The sequence below is a fragment of the Rhineura floridana genome, chromosome 4, assembly GCF_030035675.1.
Source record: "Rhineura floridana isolate rRhiFlo1 chromosome 4, rRhiFlo1.hap2, whole genome shotgun sequence".
Lineage (NCBI taxonomy): Eukaryota > Metazoa > Chordata > Lepidosauria > Squamata > Rhineuridae > Rhineura > Rhineura floridana.
In genome coordinates this window covers 9,562,087-9,585,901 of record NC_084483.1, presented here as the reverse complement: position 1 = coordinate 9,585,901, position 23,815 = coordinate 9,562,087, and the positions used below count along the sequence as shown (strand labels likewise).

General features: G+C 41.5%; 1 protein-coding gene across 2 annotated transcripts in view; it reads left to right on the top strand.

Annotated features, from left to right (window-relative positions):
- Positions 1–19,008, top strand: part of COG6 (component of oligomeric golgi complex 6) — a 31,419-nt gene extending 12,411 nt beyond the window's left edge. Inside the window, exons 9-19 of one of the 2 annotated variants that reach the window (XM_061622404.1) lie at positions 371–499; positions 594–685; positions 1,388–1,452; positions 3,284–3,375; positions 5,170–5,287; positions 6,913–7,044; positions 7,992–8,159; positions 9,504–9,611; positions 12,997–13,050; positions 17,331–17,410; positions 18,383–19,008. In XM_061622404.1, the coding sequence (XP_061478388.1) occupies positions 371–499; positions 594–685; positions 1,388–1,452; positions 3,284–3,375; positions 5,170–5,287; positions 6,913–7,044; positions 7,992–8,159; positions 9,504–9,611; positions 12,997–13,050; positions 17,331–17,410; positions 18,383–18,530 (1,186 nt within the window). In that variant the 3' untranslated portion in view covers positions 18,531–19,008. Of the gene's footprint in view, positions 1–370; positions 500–593; positions 686–1,387; positions 1,453–3,283; positions 3,376–5,169; positions 5,288–6,912; positions 7,045–7,991; positions 8,160–9,503; positions 9,612–12,996; positions 13,051–14,400; positions 14,482–17,330; positions 17,415–18,382 lie in introns of those variants that run through there. The other variant, XM_061622405.1, reaches the window with a different exon arrangement.
- The last annotated feature ends 4,807 nt before the right edge of the window (positions 19,009–23,815 follow it).

Below are 23,815 nucleotides of genomic sequence, written 5' to 3'. Positions count from 1 at the left end.
ACAACACCACAACCACCAATATAATAGCTGAATAAATGCCCAAACTTTTTAGTGTATTGTAATTCCCCATCTGGAACTATATCAGAATAAACATAGGTTACCTCAACCACATATCATTTATTCAAAGAATCCATTATCTTATAAAACAAACCACTTGATCCTCTGCTGGGAGGGTATGGCATAATACCAAGCAATTTCCCCCAATAATTTCCTGACCATTAGAAGTATTTTTGGAGGACTAGTGGGAAATCTTCAGACAATTCAATTCTGTGCATATCATGTTTACATTCCCATAAAGCAAGGCACCCTGATTATTGTGGCAAGATAAAATAAGTGTATTTTAGTAAGTGCTTCTTCGTTTCCACGGTAGATACACCCTTGACGAGTTTGGAACAGCCAGAAGAAGTGCCGTGGTCCGGGGTTTTATTGATGCTCTTACTAGAGGAGGACCAGGAGGAACTCCCCGGCCTATTGAAATGCATTCCCATGATCCTTTGAGGTACAATAGTCATGGAAGTATACATTGCATAGTGGTTTTGTTGCTAGATAGATACATCAATTAATGCAGCAGAGATTTTGGTTTTTGGTTTTAGATATGTAGGAGACATGTTGGCATGGCTGCATCAAGCTACTGCTTCTGAAAAAGAGCATCTGGAAGCCCTGCTAAAACGTATAACTACTGAAGGTATTTTTCACTCTCAAGAAATGTGTATTTGGAATCTTCAGAGGAAGATGTATGTGGTAATAAACAATTGCCAGTGTACTTCAGCAGATATTTTTGTATATGTGTAATTGGAATATTGGGGTGGGGGAGGATGGTAAAAGGCCTTCGTAAGCCCAAGCTGTGCTAAAAGAGATGTGGAAAGTAAGGCAAGTTGGATTTGGGCAGTTTTAATAAAAACACGTAGAATCTATGGGCTGTATTCAATGCGCTAGTGGAAACCAGTGCAAGGATTCCTGCAACAGGACTCCCTCCCCAATGCATCCCCTGAACCATCCCCTTATCTGCTTCAGAGAGTCAGGATAAACCCCAGAACAGTGCATGGGAGAAGAAGGGAGATTGTTCCATTGGGCAAGCAGAAATGCTTGCGGTGACGGAAAGATCTCTTTAGCGCTACGTTGAATACAACCCAGTGACAGCTGTGGCAAAACTTTGGCCCTCCAGATATTAGTAAACTGCAACTCCCATCAGGAGATAGCTAATGGCAAGGGATGATGGAAGTTGTAGTTCTGCAACATCTAGAGGGCTAAAGATTCCTCACACCTGATCTGTGAGGTGACAGAGTTGCCTAGGTGTTCCCTCTTTCAAGAGTGTGTGTGTTTTTGGATGATAGGAAGTGTGGCTTTTGAAATTTCTCTGAAGAGCATTCACTCTGTTTACGTTCAGGAGTGGAAGAAAATATGCAAGAAGTGATTGGACACATCACAGAAGGTGTTTGCCGGCCTCTTAAGGTGCAGTATTTTGGTGTATGTGACCCCCTTGGCATAAGAGTTCATTTAATGACAAGATGTATTTTCTCATATTCCTATAGACAAAGAATGAAAAGGCAATTTAAAGACATAAGTTGTTGGAAAACATTTATTCTTATTTTTATTTATTATTATTATTATTATTAAAACTTTAGCACTTCACTTCTCTGGTTGCTGGTAACAGAGGAACAAGAGCTGCCAGCAGGGGAGGGCTGCCACTGTCCTCGTCGCGGCAGCAGCAGCAGCAGCAGCATCGGCAGCGCATCCATACCACCCCAACCTCACCACGACCCTGCCCTCCCCCTTCTTATTATACAGCCACAAGAGAGTGGCTGTATACTATAGCCTGCATGGATTTTTCACATTCTGCCATGTTAAATTGAAAATACCCCCCATGCCATTCTGCTGCTTCCTATAAGCTCATTTCAAAACAAAATTGTACAAAACATATTGTCCTGAACCCAGAAATGCTTGCTTAACAACCCTGTACGTTTTCATGGTGATACACAAAACACTCAGTGAGAATCTAGAGATCAAATTGTAAAACGAGGAAAAAAAATCCAGACCCCTGTTGGATGTTTTTCTGTCAGTGGTCTCATAATTTATTGAAATTAATTAAAAATCAGCCGTGTTCACAAAGTACCTGTAATCCTATTACTGACCTTGCCCCACACTCTGACCTTCATCTTCTGCAGTTTAAAATTTTTTTTTAAATGCATGGCTGATTTTTAATTAATTAACAAAATTTAAAATTGGAGTCTATGATAGCACAGGCATGCTCAGTAAGAACCAACTGTCAGTGTTCTAAAAGACAGACTAACAGCTGTTTGTCTTGGCTAATCAGTGGGCCACACCAAATCCAGACATTTATTCCACTTTAATCCATCATTGCTTCCCCCAAAGAATCCTGGGAAGGGTGCTGAGAGTTGTTAGGAGACTTCTGTTCCCTTGACAGAGCTCCAGTGCAGTTTAACAATCAGCCCCTCTTCTGGTGATTATAGCTGTGTGAGGGGAATAGGGCATCTCCTAACAATTCTCAGCACCCTTCACAAACTACAATTCCCAGGATTTGGGGGGGGGAAGCCATGACTGTTTAAAGTGGAATAGATGGTGTGGATGTGGCCAGTGACAGCTTTGTTTTAAATTTGGGTGGGATACTACACATGTCTGCTATAGAATAAAAAGGTGGGGGAAACCCTGAAAAATAATGATGCTGTTCACAGTGTTTTCCTTTTGGAAAGAAAGGGGCTTCCTTTCTACCCAGTGCCCGCCCACCCAGTCTCCTCCCTCCTCTCCCTTCGACCTTACCCCTACCCTTCCAACCCTTCCCTCCCTCTTCCCCCTTCCTGCCCCTCCCGAAGGTAAATTTCACTTATCCTAAGCATGATTGCACAGGAGTAAATCTCACTGAACTCAATAAACATGCAAATGATCAAACCTACCCTCATGGTCGGAGGCACATGTTACCAAATTATACCATGCTACACAGGAAGTAGATTGGACTGTGAAAGACCAGCCCAAATTGTGTTTGCATTTTGACCAATTTGTAGGGCAGCACAATATCTCAGAGAGGAGGTCAGGTCTCCTGCTCCCCTGGTGCATTCACTATAGCTGCCCAATTTCCCTGCTTTTTAAAATTTGTTAGAAATATCTGTTGGCTATAGGTACGTTCTTAAAACGCAAGGTTTTTTTGCCTATTAGTGAGTACCTACTTGAAGCTGGTTTGTATATACATGTTGTCTTCATAGGATATAAAAAGAATTTTGCATACCTTAATGACTTTGGGGGCTTTTGTATCAATCTCTTTCCTCAGGTCAGAATCGAACAGGTGATTGTGGCTGAACCAGGAGCAGTCCTGCTGTACAAAATTTCTAACCTTCTGAAGTTCTACCACCACACCATCAGGTAAACAGAAACAAGCCAAATACCTTGCTTTGTTTTTGAATTACAATGTTTAGAATTTGTAGAATCAGTTGTGCTTAGAGGAACAGAATAACACAGCCTTCACCTCAAATACTGTTTTCAGTAAATAAAACATCTTTATGAGAAGGATTGTCTCCATATTATTGATACTTCAATTTTTTTTTAATATTCTACTTTAACACACAAAGCCCTGTATATGTGTTTTCAGATTAGCTTAGTTTCCCATTTAAATTTACCTCTCTGGGTTCCTGTCTGTGTTATTGTCAGTCTACACTTGAAACAATGATATTACCATTATGGGTTGTCCAGTTTGCCTGTTATCCATTCCCACCATAATTTGCCTTTAGAAAAAGTGCCTCCTTTTGCAAGTCCTCCCTTTCCAGTTTTCCTCCAGGATTTCCAAAATAAAAACGAGAGGTGCTGCTTAGGATCACGTTATGTCATTTTACTTCAAAGCCATTCAGTATTAAGAACAAGTACATCTTTCTGAGTATAAAGAACATGAAATGAGCTATTGCAATAAAGAGAAATAAGTTATAGGAGTTAATGTTATCAGCATTTAGCACCAGGATGAGGAACCGTGGCCTTCCAGATGTTGTTAGACTCCAACGCCCATCAGCCCCAGCCTGCATCGCCAATTGTCAGGGATGCTGGTAGTTGTAGTTCAACAATATCAGAAGGGCCACAGGCTCCCCCTGATCTAGCAGATTCAGCTAGATTTTAAATAGCATGGGAGAACTTTGTGGAACCCCACAGTAGCTCCCATGAGACAGAACAGTGTTCTCACAGCATTATCTTCTCGAATCTTTGTCGGGATGAGTGTTTCACTAGATGTATGCTTGGCTGTGAAGTTCTACATGAAAAGAGAGAACCAGGCCCTTTTGCGTAGTTCGGGATCCTTCTTCGTGTCCTTCAGAATTTTTGTCTCTGAGCGAGAAAGTGTAAGGCTTCCCATTGGCTTGGATGCTAGGAATGGCTTACTCAGTATCCAGCCCCACGGTGCCATAGGAGATAAACGCAGTTTTCCACAACCTTCTGGGAGAGGGCCTGTTGGAGAAGATTGGCAGGGCTGTCTCTGGGCCTCAGCTCACACTTTTCCTTGATACTAGAAAGTATCTTTCAATCTGCACTGTCAATGGGAGCAGTCTTTGGTTGAAGAGTGCTCCAGAGAGATATTTGGGCTTTCCCCTGGCATACAGTTTGGGGATGTACTGCTTTGAACAGCCTGGGGATGTGTTACTCTTCTGCTTCTAAAAGGAGAAAAGGAGTGTCTGTTTTTTTAACTACTGAATTTCTGTTCTCCTTAAAGACAGCCACTGCCACCCCGTGCAGTAATTTGATTGTATCCTTATTTGGGGGCCTTTCAGTGTCTCAGTATCCCCTTTCCAGAGGTGAAGCTGTATTAGTCTCTTGTGTGGCACCTTAGGTACTAAAAATGTTTTAATGGCATAAGTATTTGTGGACTAGAGTCTACTTTTCTGTTCAGAGCTAAACAATATTCTTTTTTCTTGGGATGGTTCTTCAATGGCCTTGTCCCAGCCCTCATTAATTGTCGTGCCTTTTGATGAGGTGGGACTTTCCCTAGAGTTTGCTGCCCTCTTCCCTTGGAGAACACAGAAATGCATTAGGCAAGGAACAGTTGATTTTTATTTACCGGGTGTTACATGAAAAAAATAAAAATAAAACATTTCATCGAGCTAAATAACTAGACCTGATATGTCTGTCCTGGGTACAATGAAATCTTTCTTTTGCAATTCTTTCTTTTCCAATTTCCAGTAATATTGTGGGAAACAGTACAGCCATGCTGTTAACGACAATGGAAGAGATGCATCTTTTGAGTAAAAAGATATTCTTCAACAGTTTGAGCCTTCATGCCAGTAAACTGATGGATAAGGTCTGTTTCAAGGGTTAGTCACCCCTCTGTCTTCCCCTCCCCCCATCCTTCAGCTACTGTGAAATCTGTAGCAATCCTATAGGCAGAGATCAGTCTAGATCCCCATGTTGCATTTGTCAGCCATAGCTAGCCATGGATCCTCTATGCAGGCTGCATATTCAGACTCCAGATCTCTGCACTTTGAGGAAGGGACTTCCAGTATTGTGTATGTACGCTGTTGCCCTGTCAGGCTCAAGCAAGCCTCCTTGGCTCATCCACGCCCTTCAGTCGCCAAGTCTCACCTGGCCTGCTCGGTACACCTCTGTACTCCAACCTGCCCACATTAATGCTACAGTGACATAGAATTGTTGGTGCTTCAAGTCTTGAGGAACAAATCTAACATGACAAATAGTATGCTTCTGTACAGTGCACCCACCTAAAATGTGTACTTTTGAATGTAAGTCAATATATTAATAATCTTGTATTACAGATTTTTATGTGAGGACACTAAAGGGAGACGGGTGCTAATTACTATTCTCTTATTGCTGTGCCCTAGCCACAGATTCCAGAAAGCTCATGTGGTTTGGTGTAATTTGTCACTCTCAGTTATGTAAAGACTTGGGATCATAGTTGTTCTTGTTATTGCTGTTCAGCAGTGATAATTGTGAGAAGCCAAGAAGATTTTTACGACGCTGGTCTAGTGTACAAGGTGTCCCTCAGCTTTTCTCAGTTCTCTCCAACTTGTGCAAGTAAGTAGGAAAGGAGGCAGAGAGCTGTAGGAGTGAATCCTTAGCACCGTCCTAGTTTTGGTCCTGGTACATAGAAGAAAGTTGAGCCAACATACTGTGTTCCTTGCTATTTTCCCTCATTCCCTCACATTTATTCTCCTGTCCCCACCCCCACCATTCTTTCTGAGGCATGACTATATTGCAGACTGAAATTCTATTCAATTGTTAGTTGTTCCTTTTAAAAAAAGGAATTCTGGCAATTACCAATCTCTGAAAATGCTAAAGATTTTGGAAACCACTCAGAACCTGTCAGAGTTCGGTTAATAGTGTTTCTGTGGAAACTCATGGCAGATCAACCAATTTAAAATTGGTTTTAGGTTTCTGGTATAGATGTATGACCTACAAATTCTCTAAGGCAGTTGTCACATTAAAACATTGGACAAGGGTGGTTCTTCAGCAGTTCATGTGCATCACCAAAGAAACAGAAACAGGTCTCATTGATGGACCTCTGAAAAGAACAGAGTAGCTCTCATAGGTAAGGTAGATAGACAACTGTGGTGTTTACTCTCCCAGCATCTGAAAGTAAGTTGAACAGATACCTGGCCCACATTCCAGAACAACCATTTTCTTTGCTGAAAAAGACAGAGGGTCTCTGCTGGTGACAAACAGCACAAAAGGATTAGGTCTGTGTCAGAGCTATGGACTTGGTGGTGGGCAAGGAGGGGCTGGATGTTAATCTAGGCCACTTGAAGGTTTTTGGCCTGCTTCTTGCCAGGTGTATGCCATCCTGGGGTGGACAGTGTGCACATATATCAAAGGTCTAAGCAATATATGCTCTCAATAATTAAGGCTTTAAGAAATATGTCCACAACCTGCCTCAATATACAATAGAATTCATGATTCTCATCTGTTTTATAGGTTGAACTGCCACCTGCAGATCTTGGCCCAAGCTCTGCACTGAATCAGACACTTGCTCTACTGCGTGAGGTTCTGGCATCACATGACTCTTGCGTCATTCCTTTGGATACCCGGCAAGATGACTTTGTACAGGTAAAAAATACTGGTTAATTTGGTTGCAGTTGCAGAATCCTAATGCTTCTAAGCCACAGCAACTTGACAGAAGGTTTGTTGTTGTAGTTTTGTGGGGAGGGGATGTCGTAAACATTGCACTTCATATAATCAGAGGCTATACTAGATTTCCCACCAAAAAGAGAGAAGGGAAAACAGATCCTTGACAAGTATTTGTTTTAGTGGACTTTTAATTTTATACTTTCTGTACAAGTGCTCTATAACTTTCTGACAGCTTTCAAAGTATGGTCAGGCATTACTATATCGTGTCTCCAAAGCTGCTGATAAACTCAATTCTCGGGTTTCTTTTAGCATTGAGCCATTTTGTAAGATTCAGGTTCTGGAACTGGAATGACCTAGCTTCTGACCATGGGTTTTATTAACAGCACAGAATCACAGAAAGGCAGCTTTGGAAGAAGCGCCGATCCTGAACTTGGATGTCCACTGCCTAAACATCCCAGACAGATGTTTGTTGGCCTTTGCCTTGAAAACCTCCAAGGAAGGGAGTTACAACTTTGCCGGGCAGTCTGCTCCATTGCTGTGCTGATTCTGATAGGAAGCTGTCTCAAACATTTAATTCTAATCAGCATCCTTGTAACTGGAACCTGCTCTTTTCCCCAGAGCAGCTTTGAGCTTTATCAACAGGCATTATCAATTGCCTAAGCTTCTGCATTGGGCTGGCAATGCCTGCACAACTTTCCTACGCTACATCCTTTTAAGACTTTAACAAACCAGCTGAATGTGCAATAGACAGGACAAGTGGCTGGCGATGCATTTGTGACATATGGAGCCATTATTAGAAGTGAATGCAGTTTTTCCTTTTCCGTATCAGTCTTCTGCTTTGGGGGATTTTTAGAATGGGAAATGGATAAGAATTGCCATCAGTTACAGTCTTTCTGTGTGTCCTCCTCCCCTTGTCTTCCCTTTAGATTCTGTCTTGTGTGCTGGACCCACTGCTGCAGACGTGTACTGTGTCTGCCAGTAACTTAGGGTCTGTTGACATGGCAACCTTCATGGTGAATTCACTTCATATGATGAAGACAGCACTGGCGCTGTTTGAATTCACAGATAAACGACTAGAAATGTTACAGTACCAGGTAAATGTCCAAAGTCAACCTCCTGATGTTTTCTTTGCTATTAAACATTAACAGGGAATAAATATCATACAGTCTTCTTAAAATGTGTGTATCCTCACAGCTCTGTATATAAAGTAAACATACAGATGCATACAACCACATAAATGTCATTAATGGGGGGTTAAGATAAAACAACCCCTAAACTATATGCAATGCAGCAGGAAAATGCTTCAGCCGTACCTGCAGCATGAGCTTTCATTTCATTTGATTTTTTAAAAAAGAATGACAGCTCATACAATCTGCAAACATTTTCCGGTGTGTTTGATTTTACTAGATAGAATCTTTATATCGTCCCTTCCCCTTCATGCTTTGCATTTCTTACTTGGAGTCCTGCTGAACCAGTGGGGCTCAGCAGCATCAAGGACAGGTAGAATCAGTTATTTATTTATTTGTTTATTAAATTTATATCCCGCCTTTCCCTCCAGTAGGTGCCCAGGGTGACAACAAAAACACTCTAAAACATCTTAAAAACAGACTTTGAAATATATTGAAACAAAACATCTTTCAAAACATATTAAAACAAAATTTATTTATTCATTTATTGTATTTATATACCGCCCCATAGCCGAAGCTCTCTGGGCAGTTTACAGTAACTAAAAACATTAAAAACAAATATACAGATTTAAAACACATCTCTTAAAAACAATTTAAAACACAAAACATCTTTAAAAAAGCTTTAAAAACACCTTAAAAATCAGTTCCAACACAGACTGGGATGAGGTCTCTATTTAAAAGGCTTAGCAGGCATCATTCAAGGCTGACAAGTTATGGTTGAGTTGTAGAGGTCACCAGATTGTCCCTGTCCTACATTTGACTTCGCCAAATCATATTTACAGCAGCCGCCCCTCCTAGTACCTTGGTTTTTGGGGTTTTTTTGCATGGGTACATGCATATTATAGCTTAAAAAGCTGGGCGAAACATGATTGTCCAACTGCACCCTTATTGTGGAAGGGCAAGTGGTCAAATGCAAAATCTGAGTGAAATTACAAGATGAATATGGCTGGTTCTGGGTGGGGATTATATCCATATAGGAAACAGGTGATGTATGTAGCAGTCCTACATCACTCCCAGGTAGGATCTAGGTAGGAATGGGCAGAGGGAACACCTTTCCTTCTTGCAAACCTCCTTTAGAATGGCAGATTGGATTTTTTTGAATGGATCTGTAAGTAGTGAGCTTTGAATGCATTTAATTTTGTAACATAGTCAAAATGCTTTTGTTGCATTTAGCTACTTCTGAATTGCTTTCAGTAAGCTATGACTTTAAATACAGTTCTAATAAATAAGGTACTTCCTTACACATTTTAGATTGAAGCACATTTGGATACTCTTATAAATGAACAAGCTTCCTATGTATTAATGAGAGTGGGCCTAAGTTACATGTATAACATCGTACAACAACACAAACCAGAGCAGGTAAGCAATAATTTTGGAAAAAAATGAATATAATCCATTTATGTGTTAAACTTTGAGTAGATTATCTAGTAGAGTACAGTTGAGCTGTGATCTGATTTCATGGCAAGTGCAGTGCTTAATTTTTATTTTGTGTGTGCATATAATATATATACACACAATATGGCAATATCACTTGTGAACTCTTACTGTGTTATAACAAATAATTTCAGCTGAACAAATACGTTGAATTGCAAAGATAAGTTTACTGTATCTGAGTGGGAACTGAAGAGCTACTTTGGCACTTTGGCCCTCTTTTTTTCCCTTTGAACAGCAGAAAAACTTCTATTGAAAGCCCTCTCGGTTTCAAAAGGGGCTTACTGTGTGGCACAGGGGTGCCTTTTGTTTGAGAAACAAGCGCCGAAAGCGCCCTTGGGCATGTACAATTAATAACACCATTATTTAGACCCTGGCATTTATTTATCTAAATTTTTAACCTAACGTATTCTAAAGCGTCGATGTGGTTTAGCAAATGAATATTTCTGTAGTGAAATAAAATACTCCAATGTGCAAATATGAAATGGGGCTTTAAGAAAACCTGGCTTACTTTCAGCAGCGCTTCAGAAGGCCAAAAGATCCTAATGGAGCACAGTGTAAATCTGATGGCAAGATGTGATTTTTGGGGTGTGTGTGATTTGGGTCTACATTGACATACACACCATGCCCTTCACGTTCTTTTTTCTGGAAAATCTGAATAAGCACAAATATTAAAGAAAATATACACAAGACACAGGACCTAATAATATTGGTTTGCTTGGCAGGATTAGGCCTTCATTGGAGTAAAGGCAATATTTTATTGCCACATTCTGAGTGTGTGTGGTTTTTTTAGTCAGGAAAGTATGTGGAACCCTGTTCTACATGGAGAAGATACATGCAGTGTTTTCAGGAGATTACAGCCTCCTTCATTAGAAGTAGTTGAACAAGATCGTTTCCTTCAAGTCGTCCACACATGACCCAGAATTTACTTTGTTTAGGCTTTTTATTATTATCTAGGTTTCTTGCAGTCATGTTTTGTGGAAATCAACAGTGATTACCGTTGTCCTTGACTGTGTGTATGAATAGTGGAATGGAATTGTTTTAATCTTGAGAAGATAATTGAGCTCTTTCTTTAAAAAAAAAAAAAAAGACTGCTTTATAGCCCACGAATATGTAAATCAGGCTAAAAAAGATGGCATTGTTTTGTAGTATGTGTAGCAAAATCTAGCAACTCTTCACTCCATGAGATACTGTCAAAGTCCTCTTTTCTCTGAATCTCTTAACATAAGTCTCTCTCCTTGTGCCCATTCTCCCACCCTTACACATCCCTGAGGCTTTGATCCTCTGGCACCCTTCTTTCCTCTGTTCCTTATTTATTTATTTATTATTTCAATTTATATACTGCCCTTAGCAAAATAGCTCTCAGGGCGGTGAACAAATGAGATAAAATACAATATATCATAATAAAAATACAAAAACATATACGAACAAACAACAAAAAACGCAACAAAAACAAAATAAATACTACAAAAATTAAAAATACAGATTAAAAGATTAAAAAGTTAAGAAGATTAAAATGCCTGGGAGCATAAAAAGGTCTTTACCTGGCGCCGAAAAGATAGAAGTGTAGGCGCCAGGCGTACCTCTTCGGGGAGGTTGTTCCACAACTCAGGGGCCACCACAGAAAAGGCCCTGGATCTCGTAACCACCCTCCGGGCTTCCCGATAGGTTGGTACCCGGAGGAGGGCCTTAGTTTCTGAACGAAGTGAACGGGTAGGTTCATAGCGAGAGAGGCGTTCCACAAGGTATTGAGGTCCCACGCCGTGTAAGGCTTTATAGGTCAAAACCAGCACTTTGAATCTCGCCCGGAAGCAAATAGGAAGCCAGTGCAGATGCGCCAGAACAGGTGTTATATGCGAAGACCGACTGGTCTTTGTCAATAATCTGGCAGCTGCGTTCTGCACCAGCTGAAGCTTCCGAACTGTCCTCAAGGGCAGCCCTATGTAGAGCGCATTACAGTAATCCAATCTTGAAGTTACCGGAGCGTGGACAACGGAGGCGAAGTCGTCCCCGTCCAGATAGGGGCGTAGTTGGGCTACCAGACGAAGATGGTAAAACGCATTCCGTGCCACCGAGGCCACTTGGGCCTCGAGAGACAAGGAAGAGTCAAAAAGAACCCCCAAACTACATACCTGTTTTTTCAGGGGGAGTGTAACCCCATCCAGAACAGGGTAAACATCCGCCATCTGAGCAGGGAAGGCGTTCACCAACAATGTCTCGGTCTTGTCTGGATTGAGTCTCAGTTTATTAGCTCTCATCCAGTCCATCATCGCGGTCAGGCAACGGTTCAGCACATCAACAGACTCACCTGAGGAAGATGAAAAGGAGAAATAGAGCTGCGTGTCATCAGCGTATTGATGGCAACGCACTCCAAAACTCCTGATGACCGCACCCAGCGGCTGCATGTAGATGTTGAAAAGCATGGGGGACAAGACTGATCCCTGGGGGACTCCACAATGGAGAGTCCATGGTGTCGAGTGATGTTCCCCAAGCACTACCTTCTGGTGACGATCCGCAAAGTAGGAGCGGAACCACTGCAAAGCAGTGCCCCCGACACCCAACTCCGCGAGTCTCCCCAGAAGGATACCATGGTCGATGGTATCAAACGCCGCTGAGAGATCAAGGAGAATCAACAGAGTCACACTCCCCCTGTCCCTCTCCCGACAGAGGTCATCATACAGGGCGACCAAGGCTGTTTCGGTGCCAAAACCGGGCCTGAAACCGGATTGAAACGGATCTAGATAATCAATTTCATCCAAGAGCGCCTGGAGTTGGCTGGCAACCACCCGCTCCAAAACCTTGCCCAAAAAAGGGACATTCGCCACCGGTCTATAGTTATTCAAATTATCTGGGTCCAAGGAGGGTTTCTTTAAAAGAGGTCTCACTACTGCCTCCCATGGCTTCCCTGTATGTCCCTCATCTCTCCCATTCCTTTTTAGAACCAGCTTCGTCCCTAAGGCTTTTCGATTCATGTATGTGTGCGTCTTTTTAATTTATATTTTATTCAACCCTAAGGAACAAGATTCAAATGTTACATTTCCCAGTAATGGAATCATTCCTTTGTATAATCCAGAGACCCACAGAAATGTTGACAACCAAAAGCTGTGTGTGAACTCCAGCTTGATCTAGTAACAGTTGGCAAGATTCATTCAATATAATAATCACACAGGGTCCCATGGGTATCCAAAGCACCTGAGAGTTACTTGCAGGCACACCACAACTTTTAGAGCAGGTTGCTGTTTACTACAATATACATTCTAGTTAGATTTTAACAGTGATTGTTAAATATTTATGATCGTTGCTGTATTTTCAGGGTCTCTTGGCAAATGTACCCAGTATGGATTCTATGTCATTAAAAGCTGCAATGGTAAGATACTGGAATTCAATGTGTAGCAGTCTTAAGCTCTTGGGGAAATGTATTTTGATAGTGGGCTTGTTTTGTTTTTTTATTATTATTGCATGATGCTTTACTGTATCTAAATCTGTGTGAATGGTATTCTGCTCAAGTAATGATACTTCCCCTTTCCTTTCCCCGTGTCCTCTCCATCTTCTTCAGAGGGTCCCCCAATCAGAGCTTGGAAAAGTTACTTTTTTTGAACTACAACTCCCATCAGCCCCAGCCAGCATGGCCACTGGATTGGGCTGATGGGAACTGTAGTTCAAAAAAGTAACTTTTCCAAGCTCTGCCCCCAACCCTCTGGAGAAGATTTTGAGGCTGCTGGGGAGGAGCTGCAGGGAGTTCTGTTGCGCAAGTGGATGTCTGTTGTGCAGGTTGAATGGCACCATTGGATACAGCCCTGTAAGATGACAGGTTCCTGCCTCAAGAAGCTTACAATCCTAAGATTCAGGGAAACAGAAGTGGAGGCAGCAGGTTAACAAGGAAGTAATGCTTGGTTTTTCCAGTTACATGTGCTTAGGCTTAGGCTGTGTATGCACCAACTGGCTGTGTACACTCCATAGGTTTTAAACCACATGGCTTTCCCCAGAGCATCCTGGGAACTGTAGTTTATCCCTCACAGAGCTCCAATCTCCAGCACCTTTTACAGTTCCCAGGATTCTTGAGGAAATGTCACATGCTTTGAACATGTGGTGCATATGCAGCCTTAGTTTCAGGCTGAGTTAGGGTATGGGAATGAGGGGGTATTTTTATGGTTAAATGTTGTGGTTCAAATTTTATAAGGAATTTTAGAACTTAATGACTATATTTTTGCGTCCCTTATGGTTGATCCATTGCACAGCAATAAAAGAGACTGTGAATGAACCACTTTGAAGTATGCCCTCTATTTACAAAAGCTGAAGAAACTTGTGCTTTTATTTTGGTATTTTAATATTTTCCAAAACTATGTTTTCATTTTGCTCAAATGCCCATTGCTCAGTTACATTTCATGAAAAATATAACCATCCTCCAGAGTATTAAAGAAGACGCCACACTGGCACAGATAACAACAACAAAAAATCAACTGTTTATGTGGGGGGTTTGTCACAAATTCTTGGCACAGAAAATTATTTTGACTAATAACGAGTATATTCAGTGTACACTCGCCACATTCTATTCTGGTGCAAAGTTCTACTGTGTTGTTTTGAAATACATCCAAAAGTTGTTTCTAGTAATTATCTGTGGTATTGATTTAACTTGAGTGGCTGAAATAAATAATAGACTTCCACACATAGGCATTAGGAGTCAGGATTAAGAAGCAGGATTACACTTTCTGTGCAGGAGAACCTGGGCCATATGATGCTTCATGGGGAGCAGCAGAGACTAGGAAGGAGGTGCTCCTGACAAGCAGGATAAAGACAGGTAGGACAGGCTAGGATTCACCAATCTCCTTCCCATCCTCTCTTCTTTGTTGCTTCTTATAACCTAGGTTGTGAATAGTCCTCAAACTCAGACTTCCTCTTTTTTTTATCATTAATTTTTATTCAAATTTTCAAAAACAAAACAAAACAAAAATAACAAATTAATAACTAATACAATAAAAACTATTGACTTCCGATTTGTCGTAGATCAGCTATAGGTCTATGCAGAGCTTGGAAAAGTTACTTTTTTGAACTACAACTCCCATCAACCCAATCCAGTAGCCATGCTGGCTGGGGCTGATGGGAGTTGTAGTTCAAAAAAGTAACTTTTCCAAGCTCTGGGTCTATGATATATAACAAACCTGTCTCTTAATAAAATTATACAGTCACCTTCCTCCAGTGGTTATCTTAATTAGTATCAAATCTCATTAACATCATGTCATTTTATTCTTTCCACAAAAAGTCAAAGAGAAGTTTCCAATCCTTGAGATATATATCCATCAATTTTTCTCCAAATAGACACGTCTATTGATCCATCTCTTCAAGTCTACTAAGTCCAGTAATTTCAATAGCTCTTCTCCCATTCTCCCATTATCAGTGTTGATTCCATCTTCCATCTTTGCACACCCAATGATCTTGCTGTCATAGTCATATAATAAGAGTCTGATAGGAATTTCCTTAATCACAAATATTTCCTTGCCATCAATTCTGAATGTATTACCGAAATGTTGTTGTAAAGTTGTATCTCTGTTCCTCTTTTTTACAGAATGCACTAGCACATCTCTTGAGAGTTTTTCCATTGTCACATATCTGGAATTAATTCTGTAAACTTTCTCTATTTCAAGTTCCATCAAATCCTTCCAATCCAGGAATTTTTTTGAGCCGTTGATATCTTTATCTCTAATCTCTTCACCAATGCCTTCAGGGACAGCGCTAAATTCCAAACAGTAATATTTGTCTTTAGGATCCATCACAGCCATAAAATCCAAATCTTTTTCCAGGTCCATATTTGATAAATCTATTCCAATCTCCAGGGCTTGAACCTTCCCTTTGATTTTTCTTTCATCTTCTTTTTCTTGTCCAATTATTTCTCTGGTCTCATCTACCTCCTTTCTCATAGAATCCTGAATTTCTTTCAGCTCCTGTCTCATTTTGCCAAGTTCAATTTTCATCTCTTGTCTGTTCTGTCCCAGCTCTTGTTTCGTTAGCTTAATCTCATTCATTATTTTCTGAAACATATTTAGAGAGAGATCCTCTTCCTGTACATTCAGGGTCTCAGCCACCTTCTTGATTGTCATTCTTAAAACCAAAAGAACAAAACCCCTTCAATTTCCAATATAGTCACTATTCTCAAGCAAAGAACAGTTTATTTCTTATTCCAGTCACAAATGGGTTAATCTTCCAAGCCTGATGACATCACCCTCTAGACAGCACGAACTGCCTTATCTCTTATGTGTCCAAAAGTGCAAAACAAGTTTGGTTCACAGCGTCCAAATAATTAGTGGCAAAAAGAATAAGCAGATTCGTCAAAAAAAAAAAAAGTAGACCAGAAAAAATAGTCCCAGACATATAATATCAAATGTCATATAAATCAAATTTTTCTCTTCAAATCAGATACCTCTCATCCGTTTATATCTTTATAATGCTCAATTCCATGCCAGCTTTTTGCAATAAAAACAAAGATAGGCTATTTCGATTTTCTTCCTCCTTAATTCCGTGTATAAAAGAGAAAGTTATAACTCACCCAGGGTTTCTTTGTTGCTAATTCTTAAACAAATCTCTTTTGCTGTAACGATAACAAAATGATAAGAATAGACAGGAGGATGCTTTCCTGTTAGTTTCCGTTTTTCTTTGAAGAAAAAAAAAGTCTCGCTTAATCAGTTAGAGCTTGTTTGTAATCCCTGGCTCCATCCGACGCTGCTGGCTGCCTTCCTTCATCGGCGATCCCAATGAATTCCAGTCCAACAAACAAAACGAAGCTTTCTGTGGATAATCTCTGCGTTTCTCCCTTGCCTGGGAGAAAATTTTTTCCAGTCAAAAAAAACTTCTGACTGGAATTAAAACTGAAAAAGCTTCCTCTGAGACGGGAGCTCGTCCCAGAGGCAGCACAGGCGGAACGATCCTCCTGGGAAGTCAAACTCAGACCTCCTCTGATAGAAATCAGTTGGAGCGGGTGGCAGGCTCTAGTTGTCCCTAGTCCCTTCCTCCTTGCTTACCTGCTCCTTACCTACTCGGGGACAAACATAGACGTAAGGCTAAACACATCACTCTGAAATACATCATGGCATTATTAATAGCAGGTATGTGATGGGGGCTGATTTTCATCAGGATCACAGCAGGCCTTGGCTCTGGAACCTCATGTTATGTTATTTTTCAAAACCAGGTTTCTGAGGGATTGGCTCTGATCCTAAACCTTCATCCAAGTCAATGAACAAACACCCAAAAGAGTGATCTAAGGAGCACCAGGGCTTTTCAGATCTGTTGGGGAAAGAGTGAGGTTCACAACTGAAGTCTTCAGAATCAGTTTCAGGCCCCATTACCACATTGGGCTCCAGAGATAGCCTGAGGTTTGCTCACAATCATTGGGCTAGGAAGAAGCACCTTTCTGAACTTTTACTTCCTGTTGATATGGGTCTGGACCCAGCAGCCTTCTTGCTTCTCTTGTGGAGACAGTGTGGCGGTTCTTCTTGCCTTTTGTTTTATTCTGTCTGTTTCCTGACCAGGAATTATTATGAATACTACTAGATGAGTGTCATGAATGTGAGGAAAGCTGCACATTGGAGGAAATTTGTGTATCGTTCATTGGGTGACATGCATCGTGCCTAATGCCTGTTCTTCTGTTTACATTAGGTCCAGTTTGACCGTTATTTGTCTGCTCCTGATGGTCTGTTAATGCCACAAATAAACTTTCTTCTAAGCACTACCGTTAAGTAAGCATTTTGGTTTTGGGTTTTGTTCTTTGATTGTAGACGATGATCCATATCAGAATTTATCCATCTTCTTTGCATCTCTATATAAGCCAGTGTTTAGCCGTGCGCATGCACAGGCCCAGCTGTGTGATGGTTTTAGAGTTTTGGTCAAGTTCATCCTGCCCATGTCTCTCCACCCTCTTGGCTGGCAGTTGTGCCAGAAGATGGCAGCATACCTGTCCACAATTCTTTCTGAACTGCGGTGGAGGCAGCAGAAGGTCCTTCAAGGTTCTTTTGTCTCAAGGCTGCATGGGCAAAAGTCTCTTCCGTCCCATTAGTGTTCTTCAGTCATATTTATTAGCGAGTTGGTTGCACCCATCTTTTATGTTTGTTTGGAAACCTCCCCACCCCCCTCCTGTATCTAATCAATTGTCTGGAAGAAGCAATGCCCACAGCATGCCCATGTCTCACCCCCTTTGCTGGCAATTCTGTACTGCACCTGTGTGGAGACGGAGGGAGCGAGCAATGATTTCGTCATCATCAAACAAATTAACTGACAAAAGGTTGCAGCCCCAATTCCATCATTACAATTAAAAAATTGAGACCTGTGAAAATTCATGGGTGGGAAAGATAACTTTGCATTCCTTTCAGTGGCAAAGTGCTGCTTTGCTGCCAAAATAATTGGGGGAGGTGACTGTGTTCAGAGGACACACCCCAGAGTTTATGATTCTTCCAGTCCTCCCCTCCCCTAGTAGGTGAGGGGAAACATCTGCGATCTGCCCTCTGCTGCTGAGGCTATTTGCATCCCCATGAGAGATGTCCACCAGCACAATGTTCTCCCACGTAGCTTATGGGAGGGGGAAGAGCAGTGGAGCTTTCAGATCTGCTACTCTTTTCTGCAAAGGTACAGAAGTTTGCTGACAGATATTTTATGTTGATGATTGTCCTCAGTAGTGTATTTACATAATTCTTTTTGTGTATCTCTTTTTTAAGACAGCAGATAGTAAAACTGTCCACAGAACTAGTCTGCAGAGCCTACAATGAAGTATATTCAGCTGTGATGAATCCAGACAATGGATATAAAGATCCAGAAACAATATTGCATAGATCTCCTCATCAAGTTCAAGCACTTCTCTCCTAATCTTATCATCCAAAAAATTCCTTTAGATTTTCTCACTGTTTAAGGACAGAATATTTTCCTGCAAGTACAAGATAGGTAGTGACAGTGTTTTTGAAATTGGCTGCCAATGGGGTCATGGGCTACAACTGTGCACAAAGTTTATCTGATGAGATCCCATTGACTTCAGTGGGGTTTAAGCTGCCTTATGGGCAGGATTGTAGCCATACTGGTAGACAGAGACAAGAACAATCTTTAGATCTAAAATTATTTTCATGTTGCTATAAACCTCAAAAATCTTTCTTTGGTTTCTTTAGGAAAGAAAACCCCTGCTTTGTCTCACCATTTTTCCTCTTGACAATTTGGGGGAAGAAATATCAGCCTTGTGAACAAAGCAGACAATATAGTTTGATTAAACGGTGAATGTGTGGATGTTTTGATGCATTGCTTTTTGCCATTGGTACTCAAAGCAAAAATAAAAACCTAAATTTGACTCTGAAAATCTAGTCTGTCTTTGGTTAAATACTACCTTGAATACTGATTATTATGTTTTTGTCATGTATATGCTAACCTTCAATGGTTACTTGGGAGTAAGTCCTATTGAACTCAGTGAAACTTCTGTCCAAGTAGACATGTATAGGATTGCACTATTCATAATATAAGTGGCCTCTACTCCAGGGCTTTGGAGTTGGTACGCCAGACCTTCGACTTCGACTCCTCTATTTTCCTACTGTCCGACTCCTTCCTAAATGGCAAATGTATATTAACTAGTAATAACAAATTTACTGTAGTAAAATGGTAGCACAAGGCATTTCATCACCACCACGTGAATCCAGAGCTTGGAAAAGTTACTTTTTTGAACTACAACTCCGACGAGCCCAATCCCTGGGACTGATGGGAGTTGTAGTTCAAAAAAGTAACTTTTCCAAGCTCTGGATTCACATGGTGGTGATGAAATGCCTTGTGCTACCATTTTACTACAGTAAATTTGTTATTACTAATTAATATACATTTGCCATTTAGGAAGGAGTCAGAGTCGGAGTTGGTACATTTCATCCAACTCCAACTCTGACTCCGACTGCACCCAAAATTGCTCCCGACTCCGACTCCACGACTCTGACTCCACAGCCCTGCTCTACTCCATCAGGTACACATTGATCTGTGATTCCTACCTGACCTTTTGGTACCCACATCAGGGACTACTGCAGCAAGGAAAGCAGGAAAGCTTGCATATAAGCCAGGCTGGTAAATGTCATTCTATGTAGGTATATTTCATTGTCCATTTAAATGATTCATGATCCTCTTGGTTGCAATCCTATATGCACATACCTGGGGGTAAGTCAACTCAGTGGGGCTTACTTCTAAGTAGACATGTATAGAATTGCATTGTTAATATCAGTTATGTTTATGGATCCTAGGCATGGTGAACACAGCAAAATCTGCAGTCGGTATTTTAATTTAAATTATGGGTTGGGGATTTCCAAGCATCTAATGAACGTTTCAAGCATCAGATCAACTATTAAAGTAACACATTTAATCATGGGTTTAGTCAGTGTGTTGGGAGGGGCTCTAAAAATTTTAATGTCACCTGGTAAGTGCTAATTTAAGTATGGATAGTAACCAAATTTACTGTGTCAAGAAATGTAATAAGTAATGCTTTATTAAAAGCAAAAAATAAATTTTTACCATCTGTACTGTTGCAGCGACTTTTAAACCCCCACAGAGGTCTCCCCAGTCACTCCTCCCACCTGATGATGTGGTACTGCCACACTCCATGCCCAGCTTCCCAAGAAACACTGGAGCTTGGAAAGCTGACTGTGGAACATAGCACCTAAGGAGCAGGGGTGGGGGGAGCCTTTGGCCCTCCAGAAGTTGCTAAACAATGATTCCCATCATCCCTGGCCATTTACCATGGTTGCTGGGGCTGATGGGAGTTGTAGTTCAGGAACATCTGGAGGGCCAAAGGTCCCCCACCCCTGACGTAGAGCACCTAAACATCCTCTAGCCTTTGCTTTGCTATGAATGTGTCTGCCTGCCTCCTGGTCAGGTCTCTCTCAAGGAAATAGGAGAGGCAGAGATGTTGACTGGGAGGCAGAGCACTTGCATATATTATATTAGGGTTGTGCATAGCCCCCTGATCCATCCTGTGGCTCTTATCTGGAGGGGGGGCATTAGGCCAACCCATCCAGGGTCAACCTGGGGATTACCCAACCTGTCTTGGATTCAGTCCATGATCTGGGCTCATGTGTCATTAGCATACCCCCCCGCCATTAAACATATAGCCCGGAGGAACAAGGGAAGGAGACATTGTGTCTCCTCCCCCACCCCCCTCGCTAACAGTGGGGGTCAATTCTGCAGGGTGTTCTTCCGCAAACAGCATTCCTGCAGGATGATGAGCGGAGGGAGCAATCCTGAAAATGCTGCTTTGCAAGCAGCTTTCCTTCCCGAAAGCAGCACCTACACCCCACAGGATTGCTACCTCCTCTCAACAGGTGATGAGCTGAGGCAGTGGTCCTGTGCAGTGCTGCTTTGCAAGTGGCTTTCCTTCAGGAAAACTGCTTGCAAAGCAGCACCTCCCCCCCCCCCCGGATTTGTAGCTGTTGAACGGAGGTGTTGATCCTGAGGCAGGGAGGAGAGCCATGGCACTGGGCCTACCTATTCTGGTAGGTCTTGGCCTTTTTGCAGGTCCTGATGGTTGCCTCTTCTTTCTGCCTAATGCCCCACACCCTAATAGCCCAGGGTCCCTCTGGGCTACCCAGTCTGACCTGTAGCAATCTCTGGCTGTCTCAGCCTGACTCAGCTAAGGCCCAAAAACCTCTGAGCAGGCCTGATTTGACTCGGGGTTTGACCCTATATTATATTATGAAGATCTCCTGCAAAATCTGGATCAGCCTTTAGGAACTGCTAAGGGAGCTCTGTTGAAAATCTCATCCATGCGGGAGGTAAGATTTTGTTTATTTATAAAAATACTTGTATACTGCAGTTTCATAAAAAATATCAGAGGTTTACAACCATTATTACAACAGTTACAACACAATAAAAACCACACAAAACGTAAAAAAGATCACCAGCTGGTTATTACGCAGAATGTTTTTCTTCATCGTCTGCATAAGCCCAGCAGCAAAGTGTTCAGCAAGCATTTGAAAGTTGATACAGAAGGCGCCCGTTGGATCTCTATTGGAAGAGCATTCCTCAGGCGTGAGTCAATAACACTGAAGGTTCGGTTCCGTGTTGATGTCAAATGAGCCTCACCAACTTGGGTGACAGCCAGCAACATCCATGCAGATGGTTCAGAATGTTTTCCCGCTTCCTTCGTTTTAGATACATTTCTGTACAGTACCTACCACCTGATAAGAGCAATGGAATTGTTGGTTTTTGCTGTAGGATGTTGTAAATAAAATGTTTTTCTGAACTTTGAATAGCAGCAGTGGGCCTTCAGATTTCTAAAGAGGCACTGACGTTATTGGAGGTGGATTTGGCTCAACCAGTGCAAAGCTTATCAGCATTTGAGGGGCCCTCTAAATGTATTTGTAAGTGACTAGCATATATGGAAGTGAGCAATTTCCTGTAAATCAATGTACTTTGCTTTAGACTTTGACTTTGCAACAGGACTGCCCTTGAAAACAAATGCTATGCTAATTATTTTTGACCTCGATATGAAAAATTGTATGTTACTTTTCCCTCTTCTGTCTTGTACCGAGAGGAAATTAGTGTTCATAATAAATTAGACTAAATAAATGGTACAGATGGAATACCTGAAAAGATAATCATTGGAGAAAAATGCATCTTTGGATGTTTTATTAGAGGATATGCCATAATTATTTGCTAAAGAACAAATGCTTTTAAGGTAAGTCAGAAATTAAGAGCTGCTTCGTTGCTTTTGATTCTCCCGTTCCTCTCCTGCCTTTCCAGTTTCAACAGTGGCTTATTCTGTCCATTAGGGGAAGGAAAATGCAGTCAACCTACTGCTATAAGCATCCAGGAACCAAATGAAGAGCCAAAGCCTATTAAATTTCATGATAGCAGCCTAGGATTCTTTTCCTGTCATTTGTCCATGGCTTCTGTTCTCAAATAGTGAGGCTCGGTATGTTCCGGAAATCAATGGTTACATCATCTCGCATGCGTACTATGAGATCAAATAAAGGCCTCAGCATTTTTCATCCATTTTAATTTGTTTATTTAAATGTATAACTCATGGTCATCCCAGAAAGTTGGATCAGGTGTAGAGAATGAATGGAAAAAGTATTTAAATCTGTGAACAATATAAACAAAATAAGTTTTCAAGCACTAAAATACATTAAAATTCAGTAAGGTTGCCAGCTTATCCCTGACCTCCACAAGCCAGCTCAAAGAGATAAGCCTTTAAACGCTTCTGAAATATGCCCTTGCTTGGAAACTAGCCAGTTTTCCAGGAAGTGAGAGTTCCATAAACATAAAATATCTCTCAGGGCAGTGTCAGCTGTTTGAACATGGAATTGTTACAGAGTGCCCTCAATTACCCTGGGACTGTGAAGGATCCTAGGTGAGGCAGTGGTCTCTAAAATATCTAGGCTGTTTTAGGGCTTTAAAAGGTCAAAATCAGCCTTGAATTGTATCAACAGGAACACATTCCTGAAAACAGCATCCCACAAACTACCATACTGTACACAAGTTGAAACATCTAAGCAGCCTACAGGGATGAGGTAACAAATCTTGATAAAAAGCATAAAGTATACAGTTGCAAAGTGCTCATCTGACAAAAAACAATGGACCCTACTTGGGAGATTAAGCCAGAGAAAGGTACTTTGGGCCACCACCCAAACCTGGCATCCCACATCCAGCAATTAATCTGGGAGCTGGCCAAGCCTATGGGCTTGAGTGAGCGAAGGTGGCTGAATACTATCAGTTGCAGATAATCCCACCCACACTATAAAAACTTCTTGTTTTACTTTATGTCAGCAATCACCTGCAGTTGGGTTGCCCACATCCAACTATGGCCAGCAAATGATTAGCTCTCAGTTCTGACTGGTTTTATAGGAGCCCATGACTAGAAACTCCCCTTTTGGATTCTTGCTCCATGATCCTAGCACAGAAAGGGCACCACTGCTTGCTCCTCCTGGTATCTTTTTGTTGTTACTCTTGAGTAGCCATAAAGAGGAATTTTACACTGCTGGATGTTTGCATCCTTCTCTACAGCTTGGCTGCTTTCCCCTGAAATGGACTTTGTGGTGGTGATACAAGGAATTGAAGTGAGAGTGGGGTGTATCCTTTGGTTTAGGCATGGAAATTGTGTGTGATCAGCAAAGCGGAATGAGACATCTTTCCAAGCA